The sequence below is a fragment of the Lineus longissimus genome, chromosome 12, assembly GCF_910592395.1.
Source record: "Lineus longissimus chromosome 12, tnLinLong1.2, whole genome shotgun sequence".
NCBI lineage: Eukaryota > Metazoa > Nemertea > Pilidiophora > Heteronemertea > Lineidae > Lineus > Lineus longissimus.
Window position 1 is genome coordinate 698,700 of NC_088319.1, and position 15,567 is coordinate 714,266.

General features: G+C 41.9%; 1 protein-coding gene and 1 non-coding gene across 3 annotated transcripts; one reads left to right on the forward strand and one right to left on the reverse strand.

Moving 5' to 3' along the window:
• Positions 1-9: 9 nt before the first annotated feature.
• Positions 10-4,379, reverse strand: LOC135497046 (transcription factor HES-4-B-like). Of its 2 annotated transcripts, XM_064786708.1 has the most exons (4): positions 4,246-4,379; positions 2,824-2,919; positions 1,101-1,188; positions 10-858 (listed from the first exon to the last, which is right to left on the reverse strand). In XM_064786708.1, the coding sequence occupies exons 1-4, from the start codon at positions 4,318-4,320 to the stop codon at positions 128-130; spliced, it is 990 nt and encodes a 329-aa protein (XP_064642778.1). In that variant the 5' UTR covers positions 4,321-4,379; the 3' UTR covers positions 10-127. The 2 variants fall into 2 exon arrangements, with proteins under 2 accessions (XP_064642778.1, XP_064642779.1); XM_064786709.1 differs by lacking the exons at positions 2,824-2,919; positions 4,246-4,379 and adding an exon at positions 1,313-1,454.
• An 8,858-nt stretch (positions 4,380-13,237) lies between these two features.
• Positions 13,238-13,310, forward strand: Trnaf-gaa (transfer RNA phenylalanine (anticodon GAA)). Its single transcript has one exon. It is a non-coding gene; the product is annotated as a tRNA-Phe (tRNA).
• Positions 13,311-15,567: the final 2,257 nt, after the last annotated feature.

Sequence of the window (15,567 nt, forward strand, 5' to 3'; positions counted from 1 at the left end):
AATCTATCTTTCTATTTACAAGGTTTTGAACTGATCATCGGTTCTAGCACATTTTGGATAAGTAGTTGAAAGTGTCCGCATTCTAAGTACAAGCAAGTCATTAGCAACCGGGTTGTCTTGGAATCGGTTACCATGGACGCCAAACTTTCTCATCACGAACACGAGTAGCGTCCAATAAATGTGAAGGTGGAGGAGACACTGAAAGTGACTTATGGTTTAGAGTAGCAGTGTCGATTTTTAAAAGTCCGGATTCTGGTTTTGATGGCGAGATATGTTTTGGCGGGCTGACAGTTTGTGGCTGACGGGCATAATGACTAACTTGTTTCACAAGATTGTCTGCGTATATTACATCCTTGGGTGAATGAGTGTTCACAAAGATAGGGGACAACTGCACTTCGTGGGCAGGTTTTGCGACAAGTACTCCACCAGGAAGATGTTGTTGTCCATGAGGCACACTTGGTAAAGGTCCGTTTTGCATAGTATTCAAATGCATTGCACGATGTCCGTTTGCAATTGGCTGCGGTAACACGGTCATTTGCATATTCATTGTAGGACTAGTTTTCATTGGTTGTTGTTGCATCATGTGAGCGTGGACGATGTTTTGATACTGAGACTGGGCGTGCATCTGTTGTTGCTGGATGACGGCAGGGTTGGGGATCATGGACATGAATGGGCGTGGACGGCAATCCTGGTCGTGTTTCAGGCCGGTCATGCAGTTGGAGAGATGTCCGAGGAGTCTGCCCCGGAGATCCACCTCCATGCCATCAACCTGGTTCAGGTAGCGGCCGATTTCTGAGGCACATTCGCTGAAGCCTACTCGGTATTTATCAAGGACAGTTGGGTCAGCTGAGGCGGCAACTAAAAAGAGAAAAGGTAAAGGAACATAAGTCAATTGCAACAAAATATAAATAAGTGATTCAGAGACATGCAAATTCATTTACAAAATGATGAAAGCCAAAAGTGTCATTTCCTGATCTACGTGCCATATTAAGGACCGTACAGTGGCGCCGCCATACCAGGGAGAGTGACATTATGGGCACAAGTTCGCCGTACTGTTGCGCCGCCTTTTAAAAGAAAGACCATTTGAAATTGATGCCTACCATTGAGCCTGGTTCTGTTGACATCGCGTAAATGGCGGACAGCAAGCTCCAATACGTCAGCTTTCTCCATCTTGGATTCGCGTGGAACCTGGAAGATATCAATTGAAATAAACATAAGTATTGGAATCATTTAGAAAGTTGTTTCATAATGCATACGAAAGGTTTCAATGAAAGATTATTAATCAATAAAAATGGGCCTATTGGTGAATTACTACTGGCGAATGTGAATGTGGATATCGTAAAATATGTTATGTATTTTAACAGAAGGCGCACGTGGCCACAATGGCCTGTGTTGGTAATGCATAACAGTCCTTTGATAGAATTCATTGCAGTTTGTATTATAAGGATAAGAAACATATTTATTGACAGGAGAGATTTGACTCAATGAGCCACGAGATCGGTATAAAAACGTTAAAAGATAACCCGACCATGACTTCGGTGGTTCGCGTGGGAAAATTGCATCTAGGCCTTTCTCGCTCTCATTGCTGACAGTAAGTTATATACACTTCATGAGTCATCTGTTATTGTAAGTCGTTATTTGTAGTGCGCGAATCGAATTAAGTAGGCCCTTTATCTGGCGGTCGGCCGCACAACGCGTTCCCGCGAAAACCCGCCGTCTGCCCTCTTTGTTTACAAACAGTGAGGCCCACGAAAAGTTTATTCACAAGAATTCTCAGGCCTACAACAAGTGTACAAGTGATGTCATCCTTTTTATGGCCTATTTTTAGCTCATGACCAGGCAATGAAGAGCCTTCAAACGACCAAAATCGTTCATACATGTACGCCAGGATGCGTTGCTTTACTTTTCAACGACTACAACAACTACTAAGCCCCCTCCAACCCTTCAAATCAAATGATGAGGGCATTCAAGCCAAGTGATGGATACACTTGACCCGTTTCATGATAATTCCCACGGGACCAGGACACTGACTCCGAAAGTGAGATTAAAAATATGTATACAAATACTCAGAAAACATTGGCCTCATTCGCCACGAGTCTCTTTGGTCAGTAAGGGCCTAGCAACGCATTAACTGGAAGACAGCGCACCGAGACTTTCACACGGTTTCGTGACCCCATTTGTCACGCAGTAGGCCTGGTTCCCATTGTTGCTATGCCTTTCTCATCACAAGATCGCACGCACAGAATTAGAGTTATTATTCATGCAATGGGTATCAACTTAATTGAGAAAAAACTAGTGCTTCAGCAAGAGTTGGGAAAGCTTTAATTTGCGGCTCACGTCTGAAATAATGCATCAATTATTTCGGAGCAGAGGGCACCTATTAAGCATCTTTTTCAATTAGAGTATCTGACCTAACTCGCTATTTCTTTCAGTGATTCTATCAAGCACTTCTTGTGCAATGATGAATTGAGATGCATGGTGATAACAGTTTGTATCAGACAGAAAAAAAGATGGAAAATTATGGGAAAGTTTTGTTCTTATCGTGAGAAACTGAGCAACACAAAAGTCAATATCTCCACTGCCCGATTAGTGCGAGATATCAGTTGGGCCTACTTCACAATAAACAGAGAAATGGATAATCTTTTTCGTGACACCCTGTAGGATTTTAATTTTTTCACTGTAATGTGCACTCCTGATACAAAATGTTTGCACGTTAGTTCAATTTATGTTAAAAAGAAGTAAGTAAGCTTCAACATCAGAAGGACTAAGATGTATACGCAGGTAGAATATACACAATGAGATTGAACTTTTAATGATACTAACCTCTTCGCCAAGAACGACCTCGAGAAGTGTTTTCAGTTCGCAGAGGCTGGCATTGATGCGGGCGCGTCTTTTCTTCTCAATCAAAGGTTTGGAGATCTGCAAGAATAAAGAAAGGAAACGCATAAGAAAGTTGTTTTGGGACACAAATGTGAAATGGCATCAAAATGCCTTTTTTAACCGATACTGCAATACCAATTTAATGCTGAAATAATGGGCCTAAAATGATATCTTACCAGCGACGGTCAATCGGCATCTCTAACTGCCCATCAACACTGGGCTTCAGCAGGGCAGAAAGTGATCAACACTAATTAACATGTATTATGTCTTAATCTGTGCCCAATTAATCTATCACACGCGTCGTTCAGACCTACTTAACAATTAAGAGAATTAGGCCAGGTACGGCGCACGTAGCAACTGCTACCTGATTTAGCACGGCGTGCTTTCCACGCCCGAGTGACCGCGATGCCATCTGCGGACAGTGGCTACTTGATGCTGGACATCGTCCGGTCAAGGTCACTGACGTAAGATGGCGGATGATGATGGTTAGGAGGATTGAATCCAGGTGAAAATTCGCATTATTATGATTTAGAACATTTCTAATAGAAGTTGCAGGACATTTTTGATAACATAAAAATGGTAAATAAGTGAAAGATTGTGCTTTTGTCGTTGATCGGAAATTGAAAAAAAAAATAATTAGGGCCTATTGAAGATTTCTTTTTTATATGGCTCACCGATGACCCAATTAAATTGTCATTGTGATAGTTGCGGGTCAAATTCATGACAAAAACCTGACAAGGCGCATCAGTGACACTCACTGACAGCGTGTCTGTTAATAGATAAAGTCCAAATTTCGCCATCAGACCATGCTGATTCCACCTGGGGTTTGCTGGTTTATCCACGAGTGAATGACAACTGAGCCACGATGACCAGCTGACCCGAAGAAGAGTACAAATATATATCTTAACCTAGTCTGAGTCAATCATAAGACGCGAGCTTATCGAGACCTGTCTTGATAATAAGATGTTGTAACAAAATAATGTCTGTCACTCGATGAACATGAGACGAAATGTGTCGATCAATACTCAATGTCAACAACGAGATAAAACACGCTTTCGTATAGGCAAGTAAAAAATAACTTAATTTTTAAGTGGATTGAAATTTCGCACTGCATGCATAAGGAGAAAATGCTGATGGTGATATGTTACAAAAGTACCAACAATAAATTGTAATCCAAAAGCCCGGTGTGAGAAATGTCTTTGCTGACACTCCGTCCTGAGAGATGTCAACTATGGGCCTACGCGTGGCCTATTCTGCACTCCCCTGGGTCCCCCACTGCATTCATGACGTATCATATCATGACAAATCACATCAGAATTAGAAATAAACAAAACAACAAATCGCCAAAAAGAATAACAAACTTACCCTTCGATCACTGTTCTTAGGGCTAGGAGTCCTCTCCTGGGTGGTGGTAAGACTTTTCATTCTGTCGAACCTCATGATAACAAGTAAATAATCCAAAGAGAGCAAAGAGTAAAGTACGATGTAAACGTGGTGAGAGCGAGTCGAGTTATGATCCGAAATTAAAATCCGACCTGTTTTTATACCCCGCGACCACGAGAACACCGCGAGAGTTCACAATAGCCTCTGCACAGGTGGGATTCCGACGCACCCGGCCAATCAAAACACGCGAGCCGACACGGCAACAGATTTGACGCGCGCTGATTGGCCGCCCACCGGTATTGCTGTATCCGGGGGAATTCCGCCGCATTCCTATAGCTATTGTTATGGTAGTTGCTGAGCGGGTGACTGGCATTGCTTTGCACATTGTGTGACCACGTCCCAGGAGTTTATATTGTGTGCTGCTGGTGTATTGGATGTGTTATTTAGGGTTTGGGGACTAGGTTTCTCAAGAGTTGGGACGAACAGATGGTTCTGAAGCACACGTGCCATATCCTTTCATCCACCTGTGGGAAAACCCCTCCCCCTGGATGACATCTCGGGCCGAGTTCATCTCTCGAATCTCCCCGCGAAAGAAATCAAGACAGGTTTTATTGTGTGCCTCGCCTCCCTTGGAAAACTTATCGTAACAAGTTGAATTCACTGGGATTGATGAGGGCATGTTTTCATTGTTGTGACCCGTGGGAAAGAACGAGTTGGCCGGACTTTTCGTTTATGGCATAATATATTGGACAGATTTTTCAAGCTGAAATAGCACTGGAGACAATTGGACGAGATAACTGAGAATGAATGAAAGCAAGGAGACAGTTCATCTGATTTCGGGTGATCTGTACGCTAAATCTGTGCCGACAGCAAAGGGCATCTTGACCATGTCCGAAGTGAAGAACTCGCAGTTCTTTTTTTCGTCGTTTGTTTCAATAAGCGCTGTAATAGCAAGGACATTCAGGGTGTAGTGCATGAGGCGCCCTACGCCCCCCTTTCGTCGGGGAGCAATGATTGTTCAGGGCACTACACCATTGTAAGATGCATACAGAACATCTAACTGTAGTCTCTAGATGTCAGGAAAACGCATTTTTTTGGGGGGAGCGAGCCCCCCCCCCCCAGGCCATGTCTCCATGCAGGCCCATCCTCTTTTTCAAGATCGCTCCGGTCTCTGCTACACCCCATCACAAGTTAAAAATAATTCTGGAGTAGGGCAAATTTGTGGATTTTTGCAAAAAAAGTAATGACATAACTGACCGAAACTAACCATAAAATCAGCGCTAACAAAGTGTGGGAACTACCCGAAATAATCGTCCTAAACTAATGAGATTTGGCTGATAAACCCAAGACCTACGGATATCGCTAATCCTGCGTCAAACGTGTGCCAAAAAGTCCTTTGTCCGCCGAGACGTTTCGGTTCTTGATCCCTTTCTTACGACAGCGATGGTTTGGCTTTCCCAGGATCACGTGACCAGGATAACCGTCTGGTGTGACGAGAGCGGTGAATTTTGTGTTTAAAAAGTATTTATCTGTTCAAAAAGTTAAAATATCTCTTGACAGTGTTTTGTTATTAAAAATCATATCCCATGCGAGTCAATGGTATAAGTCAAAGGTTGTTACCGCATGGTCGTGGTTCAAGTTGCCTGATGCTTTTTTTACGCAGAGGAGTCAGCAGCTTCTCACGACAATCACTAATGCACATCCAACATATGGTATGCGTGATAAAAACTTTATTTGCGCTGTAGTTTCGAAGATAATTTACAAAATCTTGAATGAAATTCAAATCCGACCCGAAGTGCTGATTACGATGGCAACTATTTTTTTATTCGGTTGTAATCATTTGTCGTGCTTCCACCCCTTGTGCTCTCACGTCGGGGCATGTGGTGTGTGGTCCACGGGTGCTTGACCAAGGCCGGACAATTCCGAGCGTAGGTGGTGATAAGACCGGACAGTTGACCATGTTTGTCGCATACGGAGAGCGTGAATAATACTCTGTTACTTAGGTAGATGACCATCAATTAATGACCGCTCTCATCTGAGTCTAAGAATGACCGTTAGGCGGGAAGATTTGGCGGGAGTGTGTCAATTCTCCTCAGCGTGAAAAACAACTGGCAACTCTTGGCCATCGGTCGCAACTTTGCGATAACAACCATTGTCTTTTGTTTTGTTTTTAGCACAATGAAAACTGATTCTGTGGGAAAATAATTTGGCGGGAACATTCTGAAAGTGATCCGAGATTGTGTTTTGTGTTTGTCACGAGTTAAGCGGTAGATATTGAAAATAGACGATTTTTCATTCGAGTCCAACATGATAATTAAGCAAAGAATTTTCGCGCGAAAAAAAATGGCGTGGCTGGAACGCGACAGTCAACTATCTTGTTGTTTATGTTGCATTTTTCTTCTGTCTGCAGATTTCAGTGTTATTTTGTGAAAAACAATGGCCGGCTTTGTTTACATAATGATACAATTATCGCGGGCGGGGAGATATCAAAGTGAGTGGGGCAGCAGGGATCATTGTAGCGTGAGAGTCTGCAGATCGGTCGCCGGGGGTCGATGTAATATCAGCCTCACTTTTATCAATATTGCACATACATGTATACAATCTAATAATCGTACTCACTTTTGATAAGCGGACACTCACATTCAAGTTCACTATTGTGACATCACGTAACATCATGACTGTACTAAGAGCTTGTGCGATATGACTTTGCATATCATGGATGGGGTTATTTATATGGTCTGGCTCCAATTTCAAATATGACTTATTTTGTGTATGAAAATCCGTTTCGTTTTCACCGCCTTTTACGCAAAACGCCTTGCTAGAAACTTCTATTCGGCGCTCGCTCGGGTCACAGACATGACAGATCCCAAAAACCTAGGCCTCATTTGTCTCGCGACGTGACACGAGAGATAAGCATAGTTCACAATACCTCCTCAATTAGGGTTTAGCGGATTATTTAAAAGACGGTAAAAATCACCGTTTGATCCCACGGGGACTAGAGTCGAGGCCCTTGAAGACTCAAACACGTTACAGGCCTATGAAACAGCATCATTTTTCCAATAATTTGTTAGGCCTACCAGGGGCGTATTGGCTGGTCTGACCATTGGGGAGGGCATCCAAACGCTTTACAATGGCGAAGGTCAATGGTATTTAATTTTTGATACGGTATTGATAACCGAGGTATATTATTTTGAATGCAAGACACATATTTATCAAAAACATTTTCTATTCGTTTCCAGGTTTGTAAACAAAACTCTTTCGTCAGTGCCAACCTTACTAAGGCAATATCAGCAGTGACATTAGACGGTAGTTGTCAATAATGTACGGGTAACTTTTGCCAACTTTGCATGAAGTTGACGCCCAGAAAGCGTAAAGACTTTATAAACCCATGTTTAGGATTTTGCAATTGTGAAAAGCGCGTGAACCAATATGTGGGAACGGGTCTCAAAACACGGACCTAAGCCTATGAATTGCTTAGGCCCTTAAGATGATTAGCAAAGCCTTTAGGAAAGCAGTTGGAAAAATATTAGAAGAAAATACTCCGAGCAGCATGCCGGGTGCGAACGCCACAGAAATGTAAAAAGTCGTACTGAGTTCACCTTTTATGTTTTGGTCCAGTTTAGAAGCTTAGTTTTCAAATCAACGAAATCCTAACGAGATATTGGGTGATTATTATTAAACCCTGCGGTTTTTAATGATTTTCTTGTTTCAGGGCCTGGGAAAAATCCAAAGGGCCTACTTGACGCGTGTCATATACGAGTTTGCGATTTCTCAGGCAGCGTTATCGCGTTTTTAGGCCTAGGATTGAGACTTTGACCGATAATCTGGCGAGCTGGTTCGAGTTTCGCTTGAAAGAAGCGGATTTTGCAGTAACTAATTCAAATGTTGATGGAAGAGCTAGAAGGGGATATTCGATCAATTTGTTCAATCCTGCTTGGGCCCGTTCCCTATATGCTTATTCCAAAACTTATGTGTTTCGGACTGAACTGCTTCATCTAATGAAAATCTGAGGATGCCAAAACCATTATCTACGATATTACCATGCATAATAATACACTATTATTTACACCCCAGACTTGATATCGTTACGACCCTGGGGTACGACTTGGTAACGGAAAATTGGAACAATTTACACCTACGTGAGTCCTAATTTCCGAAAATTGTTTCTGGGCCAACTTTTACATCATCTGCGATAACCATAAGTCGGGAGGGAACGTCAAAATATCCACAGGGCCCTTTTAGATTTGTTTCAGAATGCCAAAATAAAAAGCACTATTTTTCGACAAAGTAACCTTATATCTGCGGCATTCTTGAACTATAAACACGTAGGTTAACATTAAATTAGGATGTTTACAGTAAAAAACACAAGGAGCTCTACTAAAAGATGCAAAGATGCTACCCGATGCAACTTGTCCCGTCTTGACAACCATGGACAACCATTGACAATATTGGTCTTAATCCCAAAAACGTGGGCGAAAGTGTCATTTAGAATACATCATATACCGGGGGCAATTTTCTTATCTTCATTCAGGATTCGGACGGACACGATTCTGAAGCGGAGCATAAGTTACTACGGCGAAGCATATGGTCCATGCTGGCTAAACAGATCTAAATAGAAGACGCGTGCGGGGGTCGGAGGAAATTATTAACGAAAATAGGAAGTGGTCACTGCCGTTACCCGACTCTGTGTAAATAGCGCGTTTTAATTTGATAATGGTCAGAACTGAGAGTGATCTTCAGTTGCTAAGAGGCCCCGGTGGCCAGTGTCCAAGAAAGCGTGTCCCGGAATGTCCACTGATGGAATCTGGACGGTCACCACCTGTGCTGCGGCGCGGGCGCGCGGTATCCATGGGCCAAGTTCCGGCGGAGTTCGAGGGGACGCCCCGTGCTTATATAACCATCCCATCTTACTATCGAGTGTCTATTCATGCCCAGTTCTATTTGTTGACAGGCATTGACGAGAGTTAGTACCTATTGTCCTTGTACACACTGGGCTCCGGGTCGCACGTGGCCACAACAATGCCTGAACTACTTTCCATTGTGTGGGTACTTCCTGTGTTGGGGCGTGCACAATCAACATGAACCAGGGGAGGGAGGCAATGACGTCTTGGTTTGGTGCATGCCTGTTGATTTTGCTGCCAAATTTAGATCGTAATTTTGAATGAACAAAGTCAATCTAGAAGACGTTTTGGGTGGCTTTTTGTAAACAAATGATGTTTGTTTGTGTATGTATGCCATTTATGTTAGTTGTGACAGGCTTAGCACTAGCGTACATCGCCATGTGCTATTCATGTAAAAAAGCTCCGCATCAGAGTGCAGTGAAGACGTCATGAACATCACCGCCTGACCGGAATGTACATGTAAGAGTATGCGACGCGTTCCCATTAATTCTCGTGAAGGATTTTCATTATTTGACAACAAATATGCAAATATATTCAGCGCGTGCGGCACGCGTTTGGAGATTAAATACCTTTAAATAAACACCTAGGTTTGGACAAATTTAGACTAACTAGGTCCCCGGTTTCTAGGCAGTTGGTGCGGCTGTTTCTTGGCCCTAATTGAGTAAGTTGAACGACACTTTTGACCGCGTTTTGAAAGTTTTTGACCGCGTTTATAAGCCCCCTGGCATCATATCACCGCAGATCCGCCGTTAAAATACTTGATCCGTATCATCGCACCTTTCCTAAATTGACCTGATTTACAAGTGTTTCTCATATCGTTCTAGCCCAGGCTAGTTGAACTCAGGAATGTGACCAGATCACATTTACCAAAAGATAGTGGTGATTACACCACGAGAATACCCGTTGGTTAGGCCTAACCAGTGCTCTTTCACGGTATCAACTAAAGCCATTCAACTATGGCACTTCCTGTGTAACATTACTATTTGTGATCACACTATTACAGTTCAGTGACAAGACGTCAGCCAAGTACCTTTGGCCAGATCTATCTGATTTTTTTTTGCTTTTCAAGTGGTAAAATGCATCGTTAAAAGTGTGGGGTTGAATGGCGTGAATAAAAACGAATGCGTGTGATTCTTTTGTATCTTTTCCGTTTTGAAACAGAAAACGAAATAAATTCGTTTTCAATGACTCAGTAATGGAAATCCTCATCTGAACAACAATGTTTGCGCCTGGATTATAATGATTACTTGCAGTTTCCCTCAGACCAGAATCCCCTCCCAGTAACGGAATGAAATGTTTTCAAACCAAGAAACGGAATAAACAAGTTATTATTTACTTTCCAAAACGAGTTCTTTAGGAGCTATCACAAATACAAAACCCGGTGTTTATTTAGGAAAAGGCTACAATTTACTCCTGTGAAACCGAAAAGAAAATAACTGATACCGAAAGCAGCCGGAATTGTATTGTGCCTCTAATTGCGCGAAAAATACATCTTTATTATTTTGAGGTGTCCGCAATTTACTAACTACGGTCTCATCTTAACTTGAACTAAAAGCCCTGTATAACCCACGCACTGTTGTGCAGTTTTTGTAAGGGGACATATTGCCATATAAGCGTTATAATGAATTATTAATAGGCCGATTTCACTGGTATTGTACTTTAAGCGCCCATATTGTGACCCCTTTTGTCGTCCTGATTGCAGCTGATGATGTTGACGTGCTGAGGGGGTCCCGCGGACCTGTTACCAACCGAGTCCTAAGGGACCACGGCGGACAGGTTGTATTAAAAAGTAATTTTGTCTTGATTACTGTACGCCTTGGGTATTTTGCTTTCTTGATTGATGCGAAAAATGTGCATCTTTTGCCAACTATGCCATGGATGCTTAACATTACCACAAATACAATTACCACAAGTAACTTTAGCTTCCAAACTGCGAAAAATGCAACGAGAATCAGTCTACGAATTCTTCAGATCAGAAGATACGGAAAATGTTGTCATCAAGTTATTTGGGTATACCTGTCCTTGCGGAAGGCTGTGAGACAATGCTGTGAGATTTTAGTATTTTTTAAAGAAAAAAATTGCCTGGCAAATCACTCATTTTACAGCGGTAGGCTTCAATAATTTTGGCAAAAGAGCTCACGTAGAATTATAAAAGCACTGCATGATTTGATAAAACTTTTCGAGATCGAAAAATGCAACGCGAATCAGTGCGAATTCTTCTGATCAGAAGATACGGAAAATGTTGTCATCAAGTTATTTGGGTATACCTGTCCTTGCGGAAGGCTGTGAGACAATGCTGTGAGATTTTAGTATCTTTTAAAATAAAAAAATTGCCTGGCAAATCACTCATTTTACAGCAGTAGGTTTCAATAATTTTGACAAAAGAGCTCACGTAGAATTATAAAAGCACTGCATGATTTGATAAAACTTTTCGAGATCGAAAAATGCAACGCGAATCAGTGCGAATTCTTCTGATCAGAAGATACGGAAAATGTTGTCATCAAGTTATTTGGGTATACCTGTCCTTGCGGAAGGCTGTGAGACAATGCTGTGAGATTTTAGTATCTTTTAAAATAAAAAAATTGCCTGGCAAATCACTCATTTTACAGCAGTAGGCTTCAATAATTTTGACAAAAGAGCTCACGTAGAATTATAAAAGCACTGCATGATTTGATAAAACTTTTCGAGATTCAACTGACCCCCCCCGAAATTGAGAAGTTGCAGCATCATTGCAATTATTATTGGAATTGTCTTTATATTTATGACTTCGAGGAATAAAGCAGATTCGTGTGTCTGTTGCGGATTTAAACACAGGTGCGACTGATGTTAATCCTGTTCTAAAGGCATCCGAGATCATATTCGAGATAGCGGGATTTGATGGGCATTGCCACCCCTTTCTATAATTTAGATATAATCGGTATTTTTACAATGTCAGTTATTTTTACTACTGCATGCGATCCCTACTTACTGTGCTGTCGGGTTGCCGACGACAATATTTCTCACACCCCAGATCCAAGGCCCAAGGCTATGCCAAAAAGAAAAGTCAGTTCTCAAGTTTCCACGCATATTATATTGTGGTAAGAATACTATAAGGTGTTATTGTGCTTAGCTGTTTCTCTCAGTTTTGTGCAATTTCTTCCACCTGATTTTAGGTCACACCCACACACCTTGCTTGGACTGAGAGGTTACTAGGCAGGTATGGGTTAGCTGGGCTAGTGATCTAGGCCAAGGCGTGAGGGTGTCGTTGGTTCGGATGTGTGATAATTCGTATGGTATTAGGTCACACCTACGCAAGGAGGCAGGGCATACGTTACTGGGCAGAGTTGGTGATGGTCTGAATCTGTGTGGTCTAAGAATTACTTTGAATTTATTTAAGAACCAGCGCGACAAGGATGAAAGTTCAAGGTTTATTATTCCTATGGAAACGGATTAGGAAGAAGAAAATAATTTTCCGATGTGCTTTCCAAGACAAACGAAATATAGTAAATTCTACCAAATATTACACGGTCTGTCATATCTGTTGTTGACTATCAAATCATGGAGGTCACGTCGGTTTGTTTACTTATAAATACTAAAAGAGTATGCGCCTTGGTTATGTAAATTTACGATAATGTTGCCAACATTTGTCACCAAATTCCCACGATTGAAGGACAAAAATGACGAGTCCGTTGTCCAGTGCCTAGAAATTTTATTCGGGTCAAGTCTGTTGAAAAGATCCAAGTTGATAAATAGGCCAGTCAACATTTTTGCATCTTAAGAGGGGCAGATAGAATTTTCAGGAAATATCTTTAGCTCATTTGAGTAGAAAGATGAAATTTCCTAAAAAGTGTGATTTCGCTTAAGGTATTGGACCCTGTAGGTAAACAGGCTAAGTGGGACCATGGCGATTCAATACCATCAGCATATACACTGCTGATACAATACATGCTTCTGTGCAGAGGGTCAAAACCCTACTTTTCTTCAAATTAATAATCAGGCCGAGTATCAATAGGGTCGATTTTGATACTTAAGCATCAATGACATATACAAAGCAAATGTTTTAAATATTACAAAAACACGAGGTGAAGCATTCAGCCGAAATAGCTCAGTTGGGAGAGCGTTAGACTGAAGATCTAAAGGTCCCTGGTTCGATCCCGGGTTTCGGCAATATTTTTCCTCTTTCTTTCAATCTTATCATTTATATTTGAACATCTCTCGATATTCTTGATCAATATCATAAATAATCAATTTATGATACGCGTGACTTCCCAAGGGTCACACGCCAGTTGATTTGTCATCGAAAAATAGTCAGGGTACCTTTTCAGCCCGGGGAATGCTACTTGTAACACAAGGTCGCGCTGATTCCGCCTCTCCCAAGTCCAGGGGGCTTGTTATTTTTATCATAAGTGGTAATAGTATTTTGCGAGGGTCAAGTATTGATATCTTTCCATGTGATACGGAATGCCAAGTGCCAGAGTCGTCCGCTGTATAGCAACCGCCGACCCACCTCACGACACCCGGAAACCACAGGCGGAAACTAAGGCAATGGTCGAGTACCCTAGAAACCACTTAGGAGTCCTTAGCAACCTCTTGTAGTGAGGCTGTGAGATGGGGAAGAGATAAAAAAGTAAATTCCGTATGCAACAAGCATGGTTTCCGACGAAAAATAAGCCAGCATCCGGGCCACTTGTATGCTGGGTTTTATTGTACCTCCTTACGCACGTGCTGAAGAGTACTCTACACGGCAGAGGTGAAAGGGAGCGTTGGTTTCAAGAGCCCTGTGAAGGAGTTTGTCATTGACGTCATTGAGTGGTCCATTTGTTTCTGGTGAACCCTTCGAATATTTCTTTAGATAATATGATATCGATAAAGGCTTGCGATTTTGTTGATATTCATGTTGAATATAATACCCAATTAGTGCAGTCTAAACTACTTTCAGTTAGAATTCATTAGTTCATTGCTGTAATTGAGATGATGATTTCGAGTGACGTGTTGTTTCTGGTGATTATGACATATTCGTACTTTTAAAGGAACACCGTTATTTGGCATTCGTAAGGTCGGTCCAACCCAGCAACAAAAACTACGATCCCACGACTGATTGGAAAAATTACCACTTAATCCGCAACTAATGTGGACCTTATGTGCAAAAGTTCATCATACATTGTGAATATTTTACGCCAAAGTGTTTCTTCATGACTGATTTCCCCGTTATGGGAGGGCATTTCCCGTCTCTGATTCAAATTACTTCCTCCCAGTCAGTTGCTAACTAGGGCCTATGGGTTATCATTCCTTAACGGTACAGCAAGTTGACGCAATATGCCGTAAGGTCATACATACATGAAAATGCTTTCATTTGAAAAGCTAATAAAGTAAATAATATTGTTAGTTCGCCGATAGAAATAACCGATTTTTCAATATGCATTACAAATCATCCCGTTTGGCAGCGGACTCTTCTCAGAATCTGAAGGTCAGTTTCTAACCAGTGCCTATGCGGTTTCATTCCGTAATAATGCCCTTACCAGGGGACTGTGGCTGGGGGAGGGGGGGGGGGGTGCCCACAATACATTAGATGTACAATGTTATCCTAAAATTAACCGATTTTGACATAATCTCCCTGTTTTGGGAGGACACTTTCATTTCCTGATTCAGGTATACTTCCGTAGGTCAGTTGCTACACGGCCATCTTTAGAAGTCCGCCGTCGCTTTAAAGGGACTATGATGCAAGTTTGGCATACCGGTACGCATGATCATTCAAAAATATTGTCGGGCCTATGGAATACCAGATTTTGACATAATATTCGCTGCTAATTTCCCGTTTTGGGAGGGGGACTTCCCTATCTTATTTACAAACTTCCTCCTGGGCCGTTGCTATACGGAGCCAGGGGTTTGGGGTGCCACAGATTACGCAACGTGATGCACTCTAAAACAATAACAACTCTAGAACAAGGACCGATGGCGCATAATAAGCCAGTATCAAAAACAAGATGGACGTTAAGATCAAACCCCAACCGATTTCGTAATTACACAATGTTTTTATTGTACTCAAGTGATGTTTCCGATTGAGTCGGGCTGATGGGAGTTATTTAACACTTGTTCGACGGACATTCACATAGTATTGTAGGCAAATCTGCATTGTGACTAATAAACTAACAAGTAAAAGTTTTTGACCATTGTTGTAACAACAATGACAACATACATTAACAATCTGAGCCCCCGACGAAGATACATAACGCACGAAGGTATTAAAACAGATATTTGGCAAAAATGTAATCAGTATATACTGAATATTCCCGTTATGGGAGAGTGGTTCTTCTGGTTTCATCACCTTCCACTTTATTCGTTGCTATGACAAATCAAGGAAGTTTTATATAACCTCCTTGGACAAGCGTATGAGATCAGGGCCTGTCGTTTCCGCTGTGACGTT

What these genes read in the sequence shown, in the direction of transcription:
- LOC135497046 (XM_064786708.1), bottom strand. Translation starts at nt 4,320, where the DNA reads ATGAGGTTCGACAGAATGAAAAGTCTTACCACCACCCAGGAGAGGACT. An exon ending in AGGTCGTTCTTGGCGAAGAG is followed by an intron (nt 1,189 to 2,823) that starts GTTAGTATCATT and finishes GATATCTTCCAG; the next exon opens with GTTCCACGCGAATCCAAGAT. An exon ending in CAACAGAACCAGGCTCAATG is followed by an intron (nt 859 to 1,100) that starts GTAGGCATCAAT and finishes TTCTCTTTTTAG; the next exon opens with TTGCCGCCTCAGCTGACCCA.